This window comes from Mobula birostris, chromosome 14 (genome assembly GCF_030028105.1).
Source record: "Mobula birostris isolate sMobBir1 chromosome 14, sMobBir1.hap1, whole genome shotgun sequence".
NCBI classification, from domain to species: domain Eukaryota; kingdom Metazoa; phylum Chordata; class Chondrichthyes; order Myliobatiformes; family Myliobatidae; genus Mobula; species Mobula birostris.
In genome coordinates, this window is record NC_092383.1 from 37999645 (window position 1) to 38019285 (window position 19641).

At 37.8% G+C, this 19641-nt stretch overlaps 1 protein-coding gene across 9 annotated transcripts in view; it reads left to right on the top strand.

Moving 5' to 3' along the window:
• The window catches only part of zfand6 (zinc finger, AN1-type domain 6), a 67124-nt gene that overhangs the window by 25816 nt on the left and 21667 nt on the right, over positions 1–19641 (top strand). For all 9 annotated transcript variants that reach the window (XM_072278390.1, XM_072278398.1, XM_072278395.1 and 6 more), the window contains 2 exons: positions 3943–4105; positions 10476–10584. In XM_072278390.1, coding sequence (XP_072134491.1) covers positions 3943–4105; positions 10476–10584 — 272 coding nt within the window. The remainder of the gene's footprint in view (positions 1–3942; positions 4106–10475; positions 10585–19641) is intronic.

Here is a 19641-nt window from a genome sequence, read left to right on the forward strand (position 1 = left end):
GATACAGGTCACAGATAAAGAAGAATTTCTTTACCCAGAGAATAAGCATATGTAAGCGAAAGGAACTGAAAAGTATCTTACTCAGTAGGAGAAATGGTCGACAAATTGGGAAAATTGCCTTGTACGCAGCAGAATAGTTGGGCCAAATGTCTACTTTTAATTTTGTTAGTTTTATGTTAGACTTTTGAACTATATAATAGAAAAATTTTGAATTCTATAAATGTTCCAGAAATGTGTAGCTTTAATTTGATGCTTTCAGTTAAGACTTCAGACATTAACCAGTAGTTGTCTTTATGTATGATTCTGTTTGAATGTAAGAATGACTATAAAACTAGTAGCGTTTATTTATTGTTGTAGACCTCCATTTTAGTAGCTTGAGTTTCACAAATGAAATAATGTCTGTAGACTCTTATTTCTCCCATGAGTAGCTAAGTAGTTACATTTCAATTGATTTTGCTGTTAAACAACCTTGTGTTGAGATTCCCAAAATTCAGATAAATTTAATATTTAAGCTGATCAGTTTTTGTTTAAATTTTTATCTGTAATGACTTGTCAATAGTGTCCACATGTTGCTAGCAAAATAATAACAAATTTTAGATGGCTTTTTATTAATGTATAAATCAGCCAGTATGTTATAACAAGGAAAATATTCCCAGTAAATAGCAACTCATTTGAAGATGGTTAATTAACATTACTGCATTGTTAACGTCATAGGAACAGTACCTCAGCCTAAACTTTGGATTTACACATTTAATTCAAAACTGAGGTAATGTAATTATTAGTACAATGTTAATTGTTAATGTAATACTATTCAAGCTCCCTAAGCCAGAAAGCAAACCGTTTAAATCTGGTCGTTCTTGTGTTCAGTCTTTCTTTCACTTTTGCACTTCAAATAATTCACCTTCAAAAATAGAGGGCTATGGGTAAGCCAAGGTAGTTCTAAGGTAAAGCCATGTTTGGCACAGCTTTGTGGGCCGAAGGGCCTGTATTGTTTTTCTGTGTTTCTGTTTTCAATATTTTCTGGTTTTCTTTCACCTCTCAAAGTTGGGCTTATTTGCTACTATAAGTTGCCTCTTAATGTAATGGAATATCAAAACAGTAAGGCAGGGGTGGCCAACCTTTTACATTCCATGCGTCAATCTTTTCATGCACGAGTTCAGATGTGCCATACAACTCTCGTACCCCCATTCAATTCTTGTAAAAATATGTTAATATAGACATATTTAGCATTTTTACATGATATGTTGATTTAATATAAAAACAGGATAACATTACTTACCTTAACGAGACTTTTAACAAATATATTTTCTCGTCTTTTGATTTCTTCCTTTCTCTTAATCACATTCTTTCTGTAACTCAGACCCAAGCACTAGCTTCAATTTTTCTTCTATTTCATTCTGATGTTGTAATTTATTGTCTATTAAGATCTTGTCTTCTATTATGTGAGAAACTGTTTTCATAAACAATGCACAATGGTTTTCCTGACTGACCCACTATAAATAAGAACTCATTTTCCCACTGTTCATTGAATTCACGCTTACTATCACTTTCTGCTTTTCTTTTGCTCATTTTCTTTTGCGCTGTTGTGGGTAACTGAATGTAAAAATAAGACTTATTTTTCGAAAAAGTACAAAACTGCAGATGTTCACAAAGGATGAACAAAGCACTACTCCATAGCGCACGACTGTCAATTGTAAACTGGCAAAAACCTGCTGGTGCAGATGCCTGGCGCCTCAGGATTAAACAAGTATCAAAAGTGTATTGAACAGTTATGGAATATGGAATGACTGCGGAACGAAAGTCCTTCTTTCCTAGTTTGACTCATTGAACATTTTTAAAATTTAAAACAGATTAATGTGAAAGAAGATAACATTCGCCAAAAGATGTGCACGAAATAATAAAATCACTAAAAATAATTGCTAAGTTTTAGACTTATTCTCAATAAAACCCATTTCTAGCTCTTAAGCTACTTGGAATTCCTGTTATAGATTTTTTTTTCTACAATTCGGTTTTTGGTTAATACTTTTTGTATGAGTAGGCTTTTTTAAATTATCACTGGGATGCAATGCGCCATAGGTTGGCCATCCCTGCAGTAAGGGAAACTTGATGGGTGACTAAGAGATTGTTTTAAAACTACAAGGGAAATGAATGGGGAGAGACATCACACTGGAATTATTCTGCTGAGAGTGAACATTGAAATGATGGGTTGAATGGTCTGTCTAGTAAACAACAAGTTCTGTGCTCTGATGGCACTATTAATAACTTGTAGTTCAGCAAATGAGGGCAAACCAAAACTTGAAATGCAGGTAGAGTAAACTATCTGACAGTGTATATCATTCCACAAGGTCTTTGGCTCCACGAAGCTTTCATACTTCATACTTCTGGATATTTGAGCTTTGTAAATAGCATTCCCAGCAAACTATCTTGAAGTTTGTTTTCTGTACGATGTTGCATTGTGTTATATTGCAAAGTACTAGTAAATGTATGTTTTAAAGAAGTAGTAAAAGTTTAAAATGCAAGAATTCAATTTCCATGTAATTTTATTTGAGCCCATTTGTTCAGAATATCTTAAGCTGATGGCAAGAAAAGGTCACTGTTTGGTTCCCAATCTCTGATGCAGCTGGTCTGTTTACTAGAATTAAGAGAAATAATTAACTAGCTATTTGTATACCTATGGGGAATACTGTTTCTATAATTTTAGGAGATGTCTTGCCTAGATTCTTTCAATACAGCTAAATGTACAAACTTGTTGCATATACATTTACAAAAAATAAGTAATTGTGAAGGAAGTAAAGCAGTCAAATGTTATGTACCCCTCAGCTTCACTTGTTCTGTGCTGTTGATTGGATTTTTTTTATCGTAACACGTACTGGGGTACAGTGAATAGCTTGTCTTGCATATTGTTTATACAGATTTCATCATATAACCATATAATCATCACACAGTGAGTTGAAGTAGTGCAAGGGTAAGGCAATAACAGATGCAGAATAAAGTGTAACAGCTATGGAGAAAGTGCAGTACAGGTAAACAATAAGATGTAGGACCATAACAAGGTGGTTTATGAGATCAAGAGTCCCTTTTATCATCCTAGTGAACCGTTCAACAGTTATATAACAGCAAGGTAGAAATGGTCCCTAAGTATGGTGGTATTTGCTTTTCATGTTTTATCTACTTCCTGATGTAAGAAGGGAGAAGAGAGAATGTTCGGGGTAGGTGGGGTCTTTGATTATGCTGGTGGCCTTACAGAGGCAGCAAAAAGTATAGACAGTCCATGGAGGAAAGGCTATTAGCACAGTTCTCTGCAGTTTCTTGTTGTCGTGGGCAATGCAGTCATCGTACCAAGTTGTGATGCATCCAGGTAGGTTGCTCTCTATGGAGTATTGATTAAAAATTGGTAGGATTTGAGACAAGACACTGTCAAATTACTCTGCAGATGCATTTGGAAGTTTTGTTCAGTTTGCTGATTATAAATTGCAAAAGCCCATCAATTAGCTGCTTGTGGGCAACATTGAATTGGTTGATTGCTTCCAATTTTACAGTTGACTTTTGTGTCATAAGTTAATGTGTAAACTCAATATTGCTGTCCCTGGCATCAGTTACTCCCTGAGGTAGTCAAGTGGAGAATAGTTTGCTTTTAATATATTCCAATGTCCCCTCCCCTTTCTCTTCACCCCTTCCTCCATAGTGTTTCTGCAACCATATGCTGTAGAGGATTGCAGTAGACAGCATGTTATTCTGGTACAGTTAAGACTTTGGGAAAGGGTGGAAAATAGTAGCTGTATATTGCTAAGATGCATTCAACAAACACTGTAACTTGTTTTTAATTTTTTTAAATTTTTCTGCTTGTAGTGATGTCAGTACAATCTACAACAGCAATGAGTGTTTTCACTGTTGTATCTTGGTGACAATGATTCTTAACATTTTTAAAAACTTGTTTTAAAGGTCTTTTGGAGGAACATGGCTCAAGAAACCAACCAGACTCAAGTGCCTATGCTGTGCACCACTGGCTGTGGATTTTATGGGAACCCACGAACGAATGGCATGTGTTCTGTTTGCTATAAGGATTTTCTTCAGAGGCAAAATAATAATGGCAGAATCAGTCCTGGTAAATACCTTGCTATTTAAAAAAAAACACAATTCATTTTACTTTCTAATCAATCTGCACCAATTATTTTACTTGTTTTTGGTTATCATTTTCATTACTGTACATTCAAGATTCAAAAGTACCTACCACCTTATTGAACAAAATACCTGCTAAGGTGTTGCCACAAATCAACAGATATATGGGTGCTCTGATTTCCAAATACCAAGAGGTTTTCCTAAAACTTGAATTTCAAGATATCTCTCAATGTGTTTTTATCTGATTATTTCCAAAACTTAGTAATTTTTCAATTTGGTGTTTTAAAACAAGTATTTTAATTTTGCATATTTTATTTGCATCTTTAAAGAAATTACTATTTTCTAGCTATAACTGGTTTCAGTTGATAAGCATTTAGTTTTGCTTTAATAGAGTATTAAGTTCAGTATAAACCTTGCCATAACTTTTGAATATCCATATAGTTTGCAGTATTTTAACATAGATTCCTCTATGTGCAGTTATTCCAATGCTACGTTATCCCAAGTCACCAACTATCATTTTCCATAAGATATTGGTGCTACCAGCTGTCATAGTTATGAGTTCTCATTAGCATTAAGACACACTCTGTTAATAAGTACTATAATGTTTTGATGCTAATCTTGATCATTCCTGTAGTTTTGTTCCATGTTGCTGATGAATGTTCTGGGAAGGTCAAAGTTGGGCATAGAAAAGAACTGTCCCATCATAGAGCAGTTGGTCACTCAGAGGTGGTAGATTGTGAATCAGACTTTTGCACTAACTATTTAATTGTATACCTACCTTTGAGACATTTTAAATATGAAGATTGCTGATACATTGTAAAACTATACTTGTGTATTGCAGCTGCTGCTTAATCTTTGAATATCAGATGAAGTTTATTCCAAAGCTTTGTAACTGCAGTTCACCAACAGCAGTCAGGAAAACAGTTAACAGTGCAGGAAATTGAATCCTCAGGAAATTGAGTAACCCCACTTCTCAAGGAATTCAGCTAAAGTTCCTGATGTGAACAGTATTACCCTAGCATAACTGTTAGTGGGGTAACACTCTATAGTTGCTTCTATGAAAATAAGGTTTTATTCACAGAAATGGGAAATGATTTCATCATCACATAGTAATGTAGATAGCTAGTGACTGCACTGCCTTCAAATGATTGTATAATGTCATTTATGACAAGTTCTTTTACATGTTTTAAATTTGGCTAAAGGGCAGAAAGAATGGGTAAATATTGCCATATCAATTTTTTCACTATTAGATGTGAATGCAAGTAACTCTTTTACGAATCTTCAGTTAGTAAAATTAATCTGCAGGGTTCTACTAAGAGTGGCTATTGTTCTGGTGGTCTATTTCTGTTTCTCCTTGAAGAATAAGGTACACTATCCACTTCCGTTGTCTTCATTCCCTGAGTTGTGGAAGCAGTGTTATTACTATTTTTGTTTATTGCAGCATCTTTTTGGATATCCTGAGCCCATTCTGTCTCTCGACCCCAAATCTGAATGAACACACAAATTGAAAATAAAAGCTGGCTCTTGAGCCTGATTTTTTTTTTTCTCTCTCATTCAATAAGGCTACAGCTAAGATGCTTACAACATCAAGATTTTGTTGTTCCCTACACCCAAATAACCTTCCACTTTTTTGCCTATCAAGAAGCTATCTGTCATAAAAATAATCAAAGGCTACTTTTACTGTTTTTTTAAGTAAAATAGTTCCAAAGACACAGGCATGATCATCTAAGAAGAAAAAAAAAGTTTCCTATTTTCTGTCCAAAATGGATGACCCCTCGATTGTACCAGAGCAGGAAGCATATTCTCCACATCGTCAATTCAACACCCGTCAAATCTTTAATGTTCAAATTAAGTCACCTCTCTCCATTCTTAAACCTCAGCACATTCGATTAACCATTTCCCACACATTCAAAGTATCAGTCTAGTCACAAACTTTTGAAATACTTTTATTGAATAAGGAAATCAATATGGTGTATAGTTAATGAAAATGTAAAAGGAAACTACAGTTGCTGGAAATCTGAAAGAAAAACTATGTTAGAAATGCTCAGCATTCAGACAGAATCTGGGATGAAAACTATAATCACTTCAGTCCATGCCGTATAGTCAGAATTGTAAAAGGAAAGGTACAAATAGTTTTTATAGCAAGGAAGATATTAAAAGGGTTTGTAGGATTATCAAAGTTGATAGTAAATTTATTATCAAAGTACATGTGTCACTATTTACTACCCAGAGGTTCATTTTCTTGCAAAACAAAGAAACAATAGAATCAGTGAATACACAATCAAAAACGGACAAGTGACCAATGTGCAAAAGATGACATTGTGGAAATAGATACATGAAAAACAATAATTAATAATATTGAGAGCATGAGTCATAGAGTCCTTGAAAGTGAGTCCTTAGGTTGTAGAATCAGTTCATTGTTGGAGTGAGTGAGGTAAACCAGTGTGGTTCAGGAGCATGACGGTTGAGGGGTAATAACTGTTCCTGAACCTGGTGGTGTGGCACTTAAGGCTCCTGTGCCTTCATCCTGAAGGCAGCAGCAAGAAGAGAACATGAAGGGTCCCTGACAGATGTTGCTTTCCTGCGACAGTGGTGGGGAGGGCTTTACTAGTGATGGACTGGGCTGTATCCACTACTTTTTGTTGGCTTTTCCATTCTAAGGCATTGGTGTTTTCATACCAGGCCATGATGCAACCAGTCAGTATACTCACCCCTCTATACATCTGTAGAAGTTTGTCAGTTTTTGATGACATGACATAGTCGTCTTCTGGGAACATCTTATAGGGTGACACCAATGACTTAATATGGCAGCTACACGCTCATTAAGCTCCCTTTTCTCTAATATGTTTCTTAATAGTAAGGCTGTGAACGTGTCCAGCAGGCCAGACTACATCAATAGAGGAAAAAAAATAAGCCAACATAATACAGGGATGAAGGGCTAGTTCTGACTTAGAGAGAAAGCGTTTGCTACCTAAAGTTCAAGAATTTGAGTAGCAAAAGTTGCAGCATACTAAGATAAAAGATGAGAGATTGTTCTTAAGCTTTCATTGGGTCTTTTTGTAGCAGTCCTACAGGCTACAGCGAGACGTGTCCGAATATGATTGGGATGGGGAATTAAGATGGCAGGCAACTAGAAATTCAGGCTTAGGCTTGGTCTTGCCAACTGAATTTGGGTGCTCTCAAAGCAATTGCCTTATCTGCATTTGGATTCTGTAGTATAGTGATGTCATTCTGAACACTAAATGCAATAAACTAGATTGGAATAAATGCAAATGAATTGCCATTTCAGATGGAAGTACAGTTCTGGTTACTGGATGGTGAGAAGGGAAGAGATGAAAGGATAGCACATATTACAATAGATGTGGATAATCAGACTTTTTCTCCCTCTAACTTGAATTACATTCACCATAAAGGCAGAGAAATTTGAGTTTCATCATTGCCCAGAGGAAAGCACCCAGAAGTTTCAGCTTTAACATAGAAGTTAAAAGATAATATTGTGCTACTGCCTAAAATATGCAATAGTTAAAGAATTGAGAGCAATAGTTAAATGAATAAATTCAGCAAAATATCTATTTCCTTTCAACTCTCTATAGATAACTTAACTTTAACATCCATGTCCAGCATTTTTATTGGCAAAGGTCTTCATGAAGTTACAATACCTTGGAAACACTGCTCATTTACGGGGCAGTGATGTGATCCCAAGTATGTAAAATGATTGAGATGCTGATTGAATTTCCATCTTCCTTCCATTCTCATTTCTAGCTTTTCACTTGTATCAATTTATTTTGAAATCTACCCTGTACATATTAATATTTACAACCCTTTCAATTTTAAGTGACATCTTTTAAAGACATTAAAATGGTAAAAATTATATTGGCTGGGGATCCATCCAGTTTGAGGATTTTTGGGCTTGTTGTCAGAGCAACAGCTGACCAACATGGAAATCTTGACTCTATTGATTTAACCACTATTGAGGAATTAGTTTATGAAAGTAACTTTGGTTCCCTTTCTATTTCCTCCTCTTTTGCTTTCTAAGGAAAGGATTTGTGACCAATTCCACCAAGTTTCCTTTGACTTTCACTGGAATAAAAAATGGAGCAGATAATCTTAATGTGTGTGATCCAGTTATTGTAGATTTATAGTAACTGACTTTAAAATAGGTAGTTTTAGAAATTAGTCCTCACTTGTTGGCTTACAAAATACTTTATCCTTTAACTAGACTAATAGTTGCTTAAAATGTATCCCAACTAGGAGAAAAATTCTTAATGGAGCAGATGAAAGGGAATAGATATAATTCAACTGGATGTAATACAGTGTTCAACATGGTACCAAACTTTGTAAGGAACAAGCCTGCAGTGCTAAATGATAGTATGGAAGGAAGATTAGTTGACTCGTGGGTAACAAGGAGTAGAGAAATAAAGGTCTTTTTCAGGTTGGCAACCTGTGACCATGAGATTGCAAACGGATCGGTATTATTATAATTAACATCAGTGATTCAAAGTACAGTTGTCCCTCCTTATCCGTGAGTTCCGCATGCGCGAGTTCAACCAACTGTGAATCGAGAAAACCTGGAAGTGCTCTTCCAGCACTTGTTGTTCGAACATGTACAGACTTTTTTTTTCTTGTCATTATTCTCTAAACAATGCAGTATAACAACAATTTTACATGGCATTTACATTGTATTAGGTATTATAAGTAATCTAGAGATGATTTAAAGTATACGAGAGGATGTGTGTAGGTTATCGTGGATTGGGATCGAAAAAAAATGGTTCTCTTAAAAATGTAAGTCGGAACAGGTACATCCGGTATTATTTAGCATCAGTTAGTCAAACATTTATCTTAGTATACAGTATATATTTTACCTTTCTATGCATATAAAACACTTAAGAAATGAATGTTTCAGCAGCTGGCCTGGGAACTCAAGTTCCCAAGTTCGATCCAGTAACAGACTGCTCCCAAATGCGCTCTCCATCCGTGCCGGGTTGACGTGGAGGATCAAAAACCTAAAACCCAATAATTAAACCATTGCGTTGCTTAGTAATAATTGTAGCTTTCACCAGGGCAGGGCCTTTTTCATTTTATCCTTTAAGATTGTTCCGATCATTGACCGACTATAGCCTAATGCTTTTCCAGTGACCGATGGCGTTTCACCTCTTTCCAATCGCTTTATTTCCACTTAATTTTCAATCGTGATTATTTTCATGAACAGAAACACTGCGGATTCAGAGCTTCGCCACCAGGTCCTAATGTCCACCGCACTGAGACAGGTTAAATAAGGTCCGGAGTTCCGCTGGGTCCTAAGGTCCACCACATTGAGACAGGTTGAATAAGGGACTTGAGCGTCCGCATTTTTTGATATCCGCGAGAGGTCCCGAACCAATCCCTTGCAGTTAAGGAGGGCCGACTGTAGTGAGCAAATATCATAGCCAAATGTATGGATTGTGCAGAAGTACATGGGACAGCAAGAGGGTTATACAAAAAGCTTACAGAAAGATACTAATAGGTTAAATGAATGGGCAGAGCATTGGCAACTGGAGGAAAATGCTGAATATGTCATGGTCAATTTGGATGGAAGATTGATTAACAAACTGTTATTTAAATGGAGAGAGACTGCCAATAGCTGCAGTGTAAAGTAATTCAGGATGACTAGTACATGAAACAGACATCTAGTGTACAACTGCAGCAGTTTATAATAGAACGCTTGTAGCAATTGGCCGCACATTAGTGAAGTTACACCGAGTGCTACTGTTTTAGTCACCATATTCAGAAGGTACTTTATAGTTGAAGGCGGTTTAGGTTGATAAAACCAAAATATGTTTTCTTCTGCAGATGCCGCCTGACTCATGAGTATTTATAGCATTTTCTGTTTCTTTTTCTGGTTTCTGCATTTACAGTATCTTGCTACTAGCCAGACGTTTTTGTTTAGTGATGTTAATTGAGAGATAAATGATCATTGCCAGTAAGCTCAAGAGAATCCTTGTATAAAGCCAGAAAATACTGAAAATGCTCAATAAATTGGGCAGCATCTGTGGGGGGAGAGAGAGGGAGAACAAACGAACAGTAAACATTCCAGAACCAAGGCTGTTCATCAGTGTTTGCCTTCTCGATATGGATAGAGCCTTGGAATCAATGTGAAAACCCAACAATGGTAATTGAACACTTCATCTAATAGAAGTTATTGACCTGAAGTCTGCTTTAGCTTCTCTAAAAGTATTAAGGATCTGACACCTTCTGACTTCAAACTGCTCTCACTGACACTGAAATCTTTTGACCATAACTAATTAGATGCTAGACACACTATATTAACCATCTTTCACAATACCATGTATAATTTATTCACAACTGTTCTTTTATAGGATCTGCCAACTTGAGCAGTTTAACAGATGTGTATCCTGTTCAATGCACAGAAGGAAGCCCCTCAGAATTATCATCATCATTCTCTTCTTCTACATCTGGCCATTCTAGGTAATAAAGATAATTAAGTAATGGGGAGCGAATGTGTAATTTTAGCCACTGTTTTGGTTGAGCAAATCAAAAATGTAAAAGCTATGTGATTATTTAGTAATTAAGAAGTATTCATAACTAGCAAATGCTTTATCAATTTTGTGAGATCAATTTGTCCGAATGTTAACAGTGGAATAATCAACTGGTCACAAAGTAGGGTATGTTTACTTTGGTTTCTGATGATTCAGTTAATTTCTTGTAATCTTGAACAGAACAAACATCACTAGTTCTCTATTCAGTTATGGAGGGCAATGTCTCCATGCCTTTTATTCAACATATTTTATCTCTTAGTGTAAGTGCTTTCTGCATTATGAAACTATTACTCATTTAGTTGTTTTATGAAAGATTCAGTACTTAAGAAATTGGAGCAGGTAGGAGTAGGCTAGCCAGCCCTTTGAGCCATCTCTTGTCATTCATCAAAGCAGAATGTCTACCTCTATTACCATTTTCCAGTACTTTTCCCATATCTCTTCACTCTCTTAACATCCAGCTATTTATCACTGTTTTCATTGAAGTTGGAGAGCCTCCCCAGCCTGTTCTGAAGGTAGAGAATTACAAAACATTGTGTGGTAAAATTTTATGCTCATATTAATCCACAAAAGCCTCTGCTCCTCTGCCAGAGGAATCCTCCTGCATTTATTGAATTATCCCCATTGGGGGGGTGGAGTAAGTCTTAAGGTCTCATTTGTTTACTTAATTTCTCCTTGGATAACAAAATGATCAGGCTTGGAGCCAGTTTAGTGACTCTTCACTCTGCTCCTTCTGTGACAATATTTTTTAAGCTAAAAGGATCAAAACTATGCACAGTACATTAAGTGTGTTCTTTAACCAAGATGTCTGGTTTCTACTTAATGATTAGATATTCTTGTTCTCCTCTCCTCCGTGCTCATCTATTCCAATTCTTCCATTACTGCTGTGTGTCTATTCTCTTATTAACATGGCTTCAGTCATTTTTATTAAGGATGTTATTTAAAGTGCACATTGGCACTGTGCCTTTGGGTTTCTGTTTCAAGAGCTATTGCCTTGTCATAATAAGGCTCGAAGAGTATTCAGAAATCTTTGGTGGGGGGCGGTTTATCTGAAAGTCAAATTCAAATTTATTTCTTTCATGCCAACATACAAATGCCTCTTTAAAGGAATTTTCTTTAACTGTGTGGCATACTGCAGTAAGCTCAAAATAAATTTCATGTTTATTAAAACTTAAGATCCAGATAAATTGCTCAGTAGAATCTGAGTGTGAAAGTCTTGTGAACTCATTACAATCATTCCCAAGAAGCTAGTGGGAAAGCTGTCCATGTTGTGTCTCAACATCTCTCTATCTCTCTATCTCTCTATCTCTCTCTCTATCTCTCTCTCTCTATCTCTCTCTCTCTCTATCTCTCTCTCTCTATCTCTCTCTCTCTATCTCTCTCTCTCTATCTTTCTCTCTCTATCTCTCTCTCTCTATCTCTCTCTCTCTCTCTCTCTATCTCTCTTTCTATCTCTCTTTCTATCTCTCTCTCTATCTCTCTCTCTATCTCTCTCTCTATCTCTCTCTCTATCTCTCTCTCTCTATCTCTCTCTCTATCTCTCTCTCTCTATCTCTCTCTCTCTCTATCTCTCTCTCTCTATCTCTCTCTCTCTATCTCTCTCTCTCTATCTCTATCTCTCTCTCTCTATCTCTATCTATCTCTCTCTCTATCTCTCTCTCTTGGACTTGCTGACAAAGAGACCACAGTCCGTATTCACAGCAACGTCTTTGGCTCCAATACATTGAGCACCGGTACCCCACAGAGCTGCATGCTAAACCTGCTGTTGATCACATTGTTAACGCGCAACTGTACTGCCAAGTCCAGTTTTAACTACATCATTAAGTTTGCTGATGATGTAACACTGGTTGGCCTCATCAACAACAGTGAAGCAGTATAGAGGGAGGTGGTAGAGGAGCTTATGGATTTGTGTAAACACAATAACCTGAGTCTTACTGTGGATAAAACTAAAGAGATGATTGTGGACTCCAGGAAGATGTAAGCTAACTACTTCTTACTGCACATCAATGGCTTCTAAGTGGACAGAGGCAGGAGCACCAAGTTTCTTGGTGTTCACATTACTGACCATCTCACCTGGTCCCTGAACACACTCCTTTAGGCCAAGAGAGCACAGCAGCACCACTTCCTGTAGAGACTGAGGCAAGTATGACTCCACACCTCCCATTCTTGCTACATTCTACTGGAGCGCCATCAAGAGTGTCCTGACCAGCTGCATCACCATCTGGTATGGGAATTGCAATGCATCAGATCGCAAGACGCTGCAATGGATTGTGAGGACTGCTGAAAGCATCACTGGGGTCTGTTTCTCCCCGCCACTTCAAATTCGGGACGTGTTTCAGAAACACTGCTTGTGCAGTGCCTCCAGCATCATCAGTGACCTCTCCTATCCTTCTCACAATCTCTTTGACCTACCAGCAGGCAGAAGGCACCACAGCATAAGAACCAAAACTGTCAAGCTGGGTAAGAGTTTTCCCCCCAGGCTGTTAGACTACTGAACACCCTGCTGCCCTCAGCACACATGAACACCCTGTCTGAAATCCCTGATTTTCTTCCCCCACTCCTCTACACAGACACACTCTCATCCTGCACTCGTCACTTTTCATCTTTTATTGCTGCTGTTGCACGTATTTGTACTATTTATTTTATTACAATAGTGCCAGTGACTGTTATACTGTCTAACATGAGCATGTACCTCACACTTTGTCAACCGGTCACTCGCCAGGCCAGGCCACTCAGGGATTTGTGCTGATATTATTTTGTGACTCCATGTGCCAGATCATAACTGCTGTGTGTGACTATATGTACTGTGTTTCACACCTAGGTCCCAGAGGAACAATGTCTCATTTAGCTGTTTGTTTGAATAACATTGAACTTGAAAGAGATGAGTAGGTGTGGGCCTTATTGCTCTGCTAATCTGCACGTGACATGGTCATAGTTTATCTTTTGTCTCAACTCCCCTTAAGGACAAGGCTGTAGTCATTGAGCTGGGTACTGAGATAAGTGATTTTTTTTTTGGTTAACTAACTTGCTCTTAAAGCAACAGTTGTCCTCAGTGGAAAACAAAGCAACACAATATCCATGCTGTTCTATGGTTACTACATATACATTATGTAAGTATAGATTAGAGTCATACCTCTATACATTGCAAAAACAAGCTCTTTGGCCCAATTCACCCATAGCAACTATGATGCTTATCTAAATCAGTCCCACTTGCCTATGTTTGACTCGCATCCTTCTAAACCTGAGGTTCCCAACCTGGGGTCCATGGAGCCCTTGCTTACTGGTATTGGTGAATGGCATAAAGGTTGTGAACACCTTTAAATGTACTTGTCCAAGAATTTAAGTGTTTTAGTTGTACCTCTCTCTACCACTTCCTTTGGCATGCTGATAAGCTGAACTAATTTCTGAGAACTGAAGGAAGGCTTTTTTAAAAAACTTTATTCTTTGAATTTAATATGTGAGAAACGTGTTCAGTTCTAAGAGCTATACATTGCTGAACTGGCCCTTCATCTCACCGTATCCATACTGACCATCATACTAATCCTATGTTCTAGCATTTGCCCATAGCTCTCTAAGCCGTGATGTTTTAAGTGCTCATCTGAATATTTTTAATACCTTTAAATTTATTAGCACGTTTGCGTCCATCTCTACCTCAGATGGTCTGATTCAGATTCCAACCATTTTTCCAATAGGGAAAAATTCTTCCTTGGGTCTCTCTAAACATCTTGTCCCTAACCTTAAACCTATTTCCTCTAGGTTTAGATGAGAGGTTTCATACTATTTACCTCATCCATGCCCCTCATAATTTTGTGCATTTGTCAGATCCCCACCAGCCTCCTCCACTCTAAGGAAAACAAATTCAGCCTGACCAGTCTCTAAGTTCCATAACATGTAACGTCCTGGTCAATCTCCTCTGCACCTTCACCTGTGCACTCATGCCCTTTCTGTACCGTGCTCCACAATGTTTTGTATTGTTATATCATAACATCCTGTTCTTCCCCTCCTGTGCACCAGCCAGGCAAATATCCCAAATGCATTAACTGCCTGTGCTGCTGTCTTCAAAGACCTTGAACGTGTACTCCGAGGTCCTTCTGTTTGCCAGTGCTTCCCAGGGTTTTACATTCACAGCTGTTCGCATTGAAGATTTCATAGTGTGTTTTTACCATAACTAAGCAGTTAGGTTTCATACATAGTACTTCTGTAGATTTCTCTGTTATTTAATTGGTCAAAGGTATGTTTTTTTTTGCCACTGAACTAATAGTAGGAAATGGAACAGTCAAATTACCCCGTTATGAATCCTGAGGTATTTGAACTCTCCTAAATATGTTGCAATAGGGCAGTTTTTAACACGGTTAATAATCTAGAAAACTAGAATAATAAGAGTTCAATCCTAATGTGATAATTTTTGAATAAGAATGAAAAATAAATTCGAGGAAAGGAGTATCACCTAGCTAATGTTCTTTTAGAGAGGAACACTTCATGAACATGGTCAGTCCAATGTACATATGGTGCTAGATGTTACCTTCTATGCTGAGTGGCAATGACAACTGGATCCAATGCTGCAACTCCCACAGGATCTCACCAAGCTACCTGCAGAGCAGTAGGAGACTGTAACGTTGTGAGGAAGTGCTATATAGGTAGTTCTCCTGACATTTTCTGGCTAGGATGTGAGAAATCAGGTTTTGATCAATGTGGCTAAGGGCTATGAGGCCTTTGCTGTCAGCAAAGGGGGATATCTCTAAAGAACGCTAGTGACAGCTGTCCAGTGTGCTGTCTGGGAGAGAGCAGATGGGCAACAGTTGGAGTATGGGATAAGGACAGGTTGTAAGGAACAGGGAAGAAAGCTGAGAAGTTGAGAGGGGAAGGGATAAAAGGAAGGAGCATGAAACTGAGAAAAGCCAAGGGTGAAAAAGAGGCAGTAAGACAAACAGGTGAGGGGCCAGAACGGGGCATCAGATGGTGCTGCAGCGGAGTTTGATTAAGAGGCTATGGGTAAGATTGTCTTACCCATAAGAGCGTGCATGTGTAGTCAATAAATGGCTGTGCTAATTCTGCTTGAGCCTTGTCTTCTGTCTTACTGTATTTCATTCCCTTCGGCCCTTGGACCCGTAACTCCTATGCAAATATCAACCCATGTTTAAAGTGTTCATGCACATGCATCTTCTGGTGCTCAAAACTGCAATGAAAATAAGTCGCTCTCGACTTCAAGGAGCTAATATAAAGAGAAATGTTAAACAAGAGAAAATCTGCAAATGCTGGAAATCCAAGCAACACACACAAAATGCTGGCGGAACTCAGCAGGCCAGGCAGCATCTATGGAAAAGTACAGTCAACATTTCGGGCCAAGACCTTGTGTGTTACATAAAGAGAAATGTGATTGATTCACAGTTCCCTATGAAATGCCCCAGTGAAGCACTGAGTTTTAATACAAATGAGGTATAAATTCAGGTAACCACTTTTCAAGCAGGCTACAGCTTTAGACTTGAGGATCCACTTGGCCTACTTGACTGTGTAGAATCTTCACTAAATCTGTACTGTTCCACAGTCATTTCAGTAGAGGCAACATGTATTCAACAGAGTCGACCAATTCCATAATGCCTTAGACATAAGAGTAGAATTAGGCCTTTTGGCCCATTGAGTCTGCTCTGCCATTCCATCATCTCTGATTTATAATCCCTCTCAACCCCATTCTCTTGCCTTCTCTCTTTAACCTTTGGACCTATCAATCTCTGCTTTAAATATAACAATTGGCTTGGCATCCACAGCCGTCTGTGGCAGTGAACTGCACAGTTCCACACCTTTTGGCTAAAGAAATTTCTCCTCATCTCTGTTCTAAAGTGACACCCTTTTTTTTCCCCTGAGGCAGTGCCCTCTGATCCTAGACTCCACTACTATAGGAAGCATCCTCTCCATATACATAACAAAGCTGATGCAAAATACTTAAGTTTGTTCCCCGTTTCTTTGACATCCCCATTGCTAGCTCTTTATCATTTTCCAGCAGTCCAATGTCCATTCTCACCCTTCCTTTATTCTTTATAGATCTGAAATTACCTTTGGTGTCCACTTTTATACAGCCAATTCCCTCAACCGGTGATCAGATCAATGCCCAGTTTTGTCATGAATGCTGCTGTACAATTGAGCAACAAATTGGAGGAAGAGACTTCGAATGCTTACATCGTAATTGGTAGTGCTCACTCTTCTGACCTTGTGATGGAAGGAATCAAAACTATTGCCCTTGGCCTCTGTCATAAAACTGGCTCTTTCGTCTCTGACTCCATTTCTTGTCATATTAAATTTCAAGGTGAGCTTAATATTGTATATTTATGATGTTACCGATATTGAGTACTATATAACATCCCTCTGCTCCAGGATAGGGCAGCAGGAGTTTTCTTATGAGTAATCTGAACCTACATTGCTTCAAGCGTTTCATCAATGATATATTTTCTTCTAAAGAGTAGAACTTAGCTGTTCATTGATTGTACAATGAGTTCTTTAGGTAATGAAGTAATCCATAGGTGCAACATCCAGGCATGCTCCGATGAATAATGTTATATTGGCACGCGAGTGTCGGACTAGTAATCCTACCAGTACTACCAATAAAAGAGAGCTATCTTCTTTCCATGACACTCAGTCATACTACCATTGTTGTCTTCTCTACCACCAACATCCCGGAGGCAGCTGTTGATTGGAATCTTGTCATTTATGTGGCTTGCGTTTACCTGACCAGGTAATATTCTCGGTTTTCCTCTGCTCTCCGTCAGTGGTAAGGCAGGCATCAGCAGCATAATAGCATAACATCAGAAGCGTTTGCTGGGATGCAGAAGTAGTTTCTGTCCAGGTCAGCATCATCCAGAGACGCAAAGTACAAGTGACATTGTAAAGCTGGTTAGAAATGGGAATTGGAGAAGAGGGAAGTTAGGAAAATTATAATCAGGAAGAGATGCAGAACAAATTGTAGGAAATGGTTGGAAAATAGTAAATGTAATTCCTTGAATCAAAAAAAGTTGGAAACAGGTTGAGTTTGCTTAATGTAGCTTAATAATTATAAGCTTAATAATTCAAGCAAAGTCAATATGGTTCTGTAAAAGGGAAATCACAATGGATCAAATTATTGGAGCTCTTTTGAAAAGTAACATGCTGTGGATTTAAAAAGGTGTTATACTTGGATTTCCTGAAATAATTCAGTAATGTGCTGCATCAAAAGTCATTATGAAAATCAAGCCACATAGCATTGGGGAGAATGTATGGCATGTGATTAGAGTCACACAGCCATAAGGCTGCTCTCTGTACTAATCTCTTTTACCAAGTCTTGATCTGTGGCCTTCTTTGCCATGGTAATTCATATGCTCTTCTAGATATAGTAATACTAAAATTCAGCCAGTGCATTCCAGATTCTCGCAACTCACTGGTGGATCAACCTTAAATCTCATACCCCTTACCCCAAACCTGTCACTTCTGGTTTTAGAGGCCTCTGCTATGAAGAAAAGTTTCTTGCTACCGAACCTATCTATTCTCCTTAATAGTTTTGGTAGATTGGCTGTCTAAGCAGAGAATAGCTTTTTAAGGCCATTTTCCAGTTAAAAAAATTGAGTAGTGAACAATGGGAACTGATTGCAGCCAGGCCTCAAATAATTTATATAAATACAAGTTGAATGGAAGCAATGATTGTATGGTTGGAAAATTTGCTGATGATACTAAAATAGGCATGAAAATCTGAATGAAAGGCTACAAAAGAAAGAATAGGTTAAGTGGATGGGCAAAAATTTAGTAAATGGAATATAATATGAGGATGTGAAATCATCAGGAAAGAAGGTGCATTATCAAAATGAGAGATTGCAAAGCTTGTGAAGTAGAGGGCTTTGGTTATTTTGGTGCATGGTTTGCTAAAGGCTAGTGTTGGGTGTTGCAAATGATCTAGAAAAGTAACAGATTCTTACTGTTTGTTTCAATGAATACAAAACTTAAGGAGAGTTTGTACTTCATTTATTTAGGATGTTGAAAGGTCACATCTGGAGCTTTGTGTACAGAGGTAGAAAGTTATTACTCATACATGATAATGAAAAGGGTAAGAGGATATGTGGGTAGTTGGGGACAAGATGTTGAGGTTGCAATCAAATCTTTGCAGATGTACTCACACTTCTGATTGAATACAGTGGATTCTGTTTAATTTGGCCATCGATTATTCGGAGCAATCACTTATTTGGGATAACTTCTACAGAACAAAAAACTAATGGAGAAAAATGCAGGGATTCCCTTTATTTATTTTGGACACTATTCCGCTTAATTGGGCGGAAGACTTGCCAAATGGGTTCTAACTAACGTCAGTCACACACATTTGCATGGCTTTTCGATGCTGCACCGTGCTTAGTGCGAAATGTTTTTAAACAGGATTTGTTACATGTGTTTGTGTTTTTTAAAAAAAAAACTGACTTTTGTCACTGGTAGTTGGTGAGAAATAACCAGGTAGAAAATTCCGAACTGTTTTGCTCACTGCGATTTCAAGCATTCAAGCTTGGAGATGCTAGAAATGGCCAAGAGTAAAAATGGAACCATTTCACTGCTTCAACAAGTTAGGAACTATGAAGAATTTGAAGGTATCAACAATCATCATGAATGTTACAATGAAAATGAAGATTAAGAGGATGCAGTCATCGGGTAGCATTGTATGAAGGCAGTCGATTACTTGCAGTAGGGATCTGCCTGGTTTTGTTCATTGTGTACACTAGATGAATTCCTTCAGTATCTTATTAGGAACTAATACAGTAATAGTACTGTAGCATTATTGGTAGTGTTCTAATTTGTTCTGTGTTTCATTTAAATACATCACTTGTTACTATGTTTCTCTTGTATACCTCTAATTATTTCCATGCAACTTTGGCTAATTGGGTCAGAAGGGTATTTGTCCTGATGTGTCACAATTAACTAGAATCGACTGAACTCTTGTAGTTTCTGCCAACTGCATAATGCATGCTATACAGTTAATCTGGAT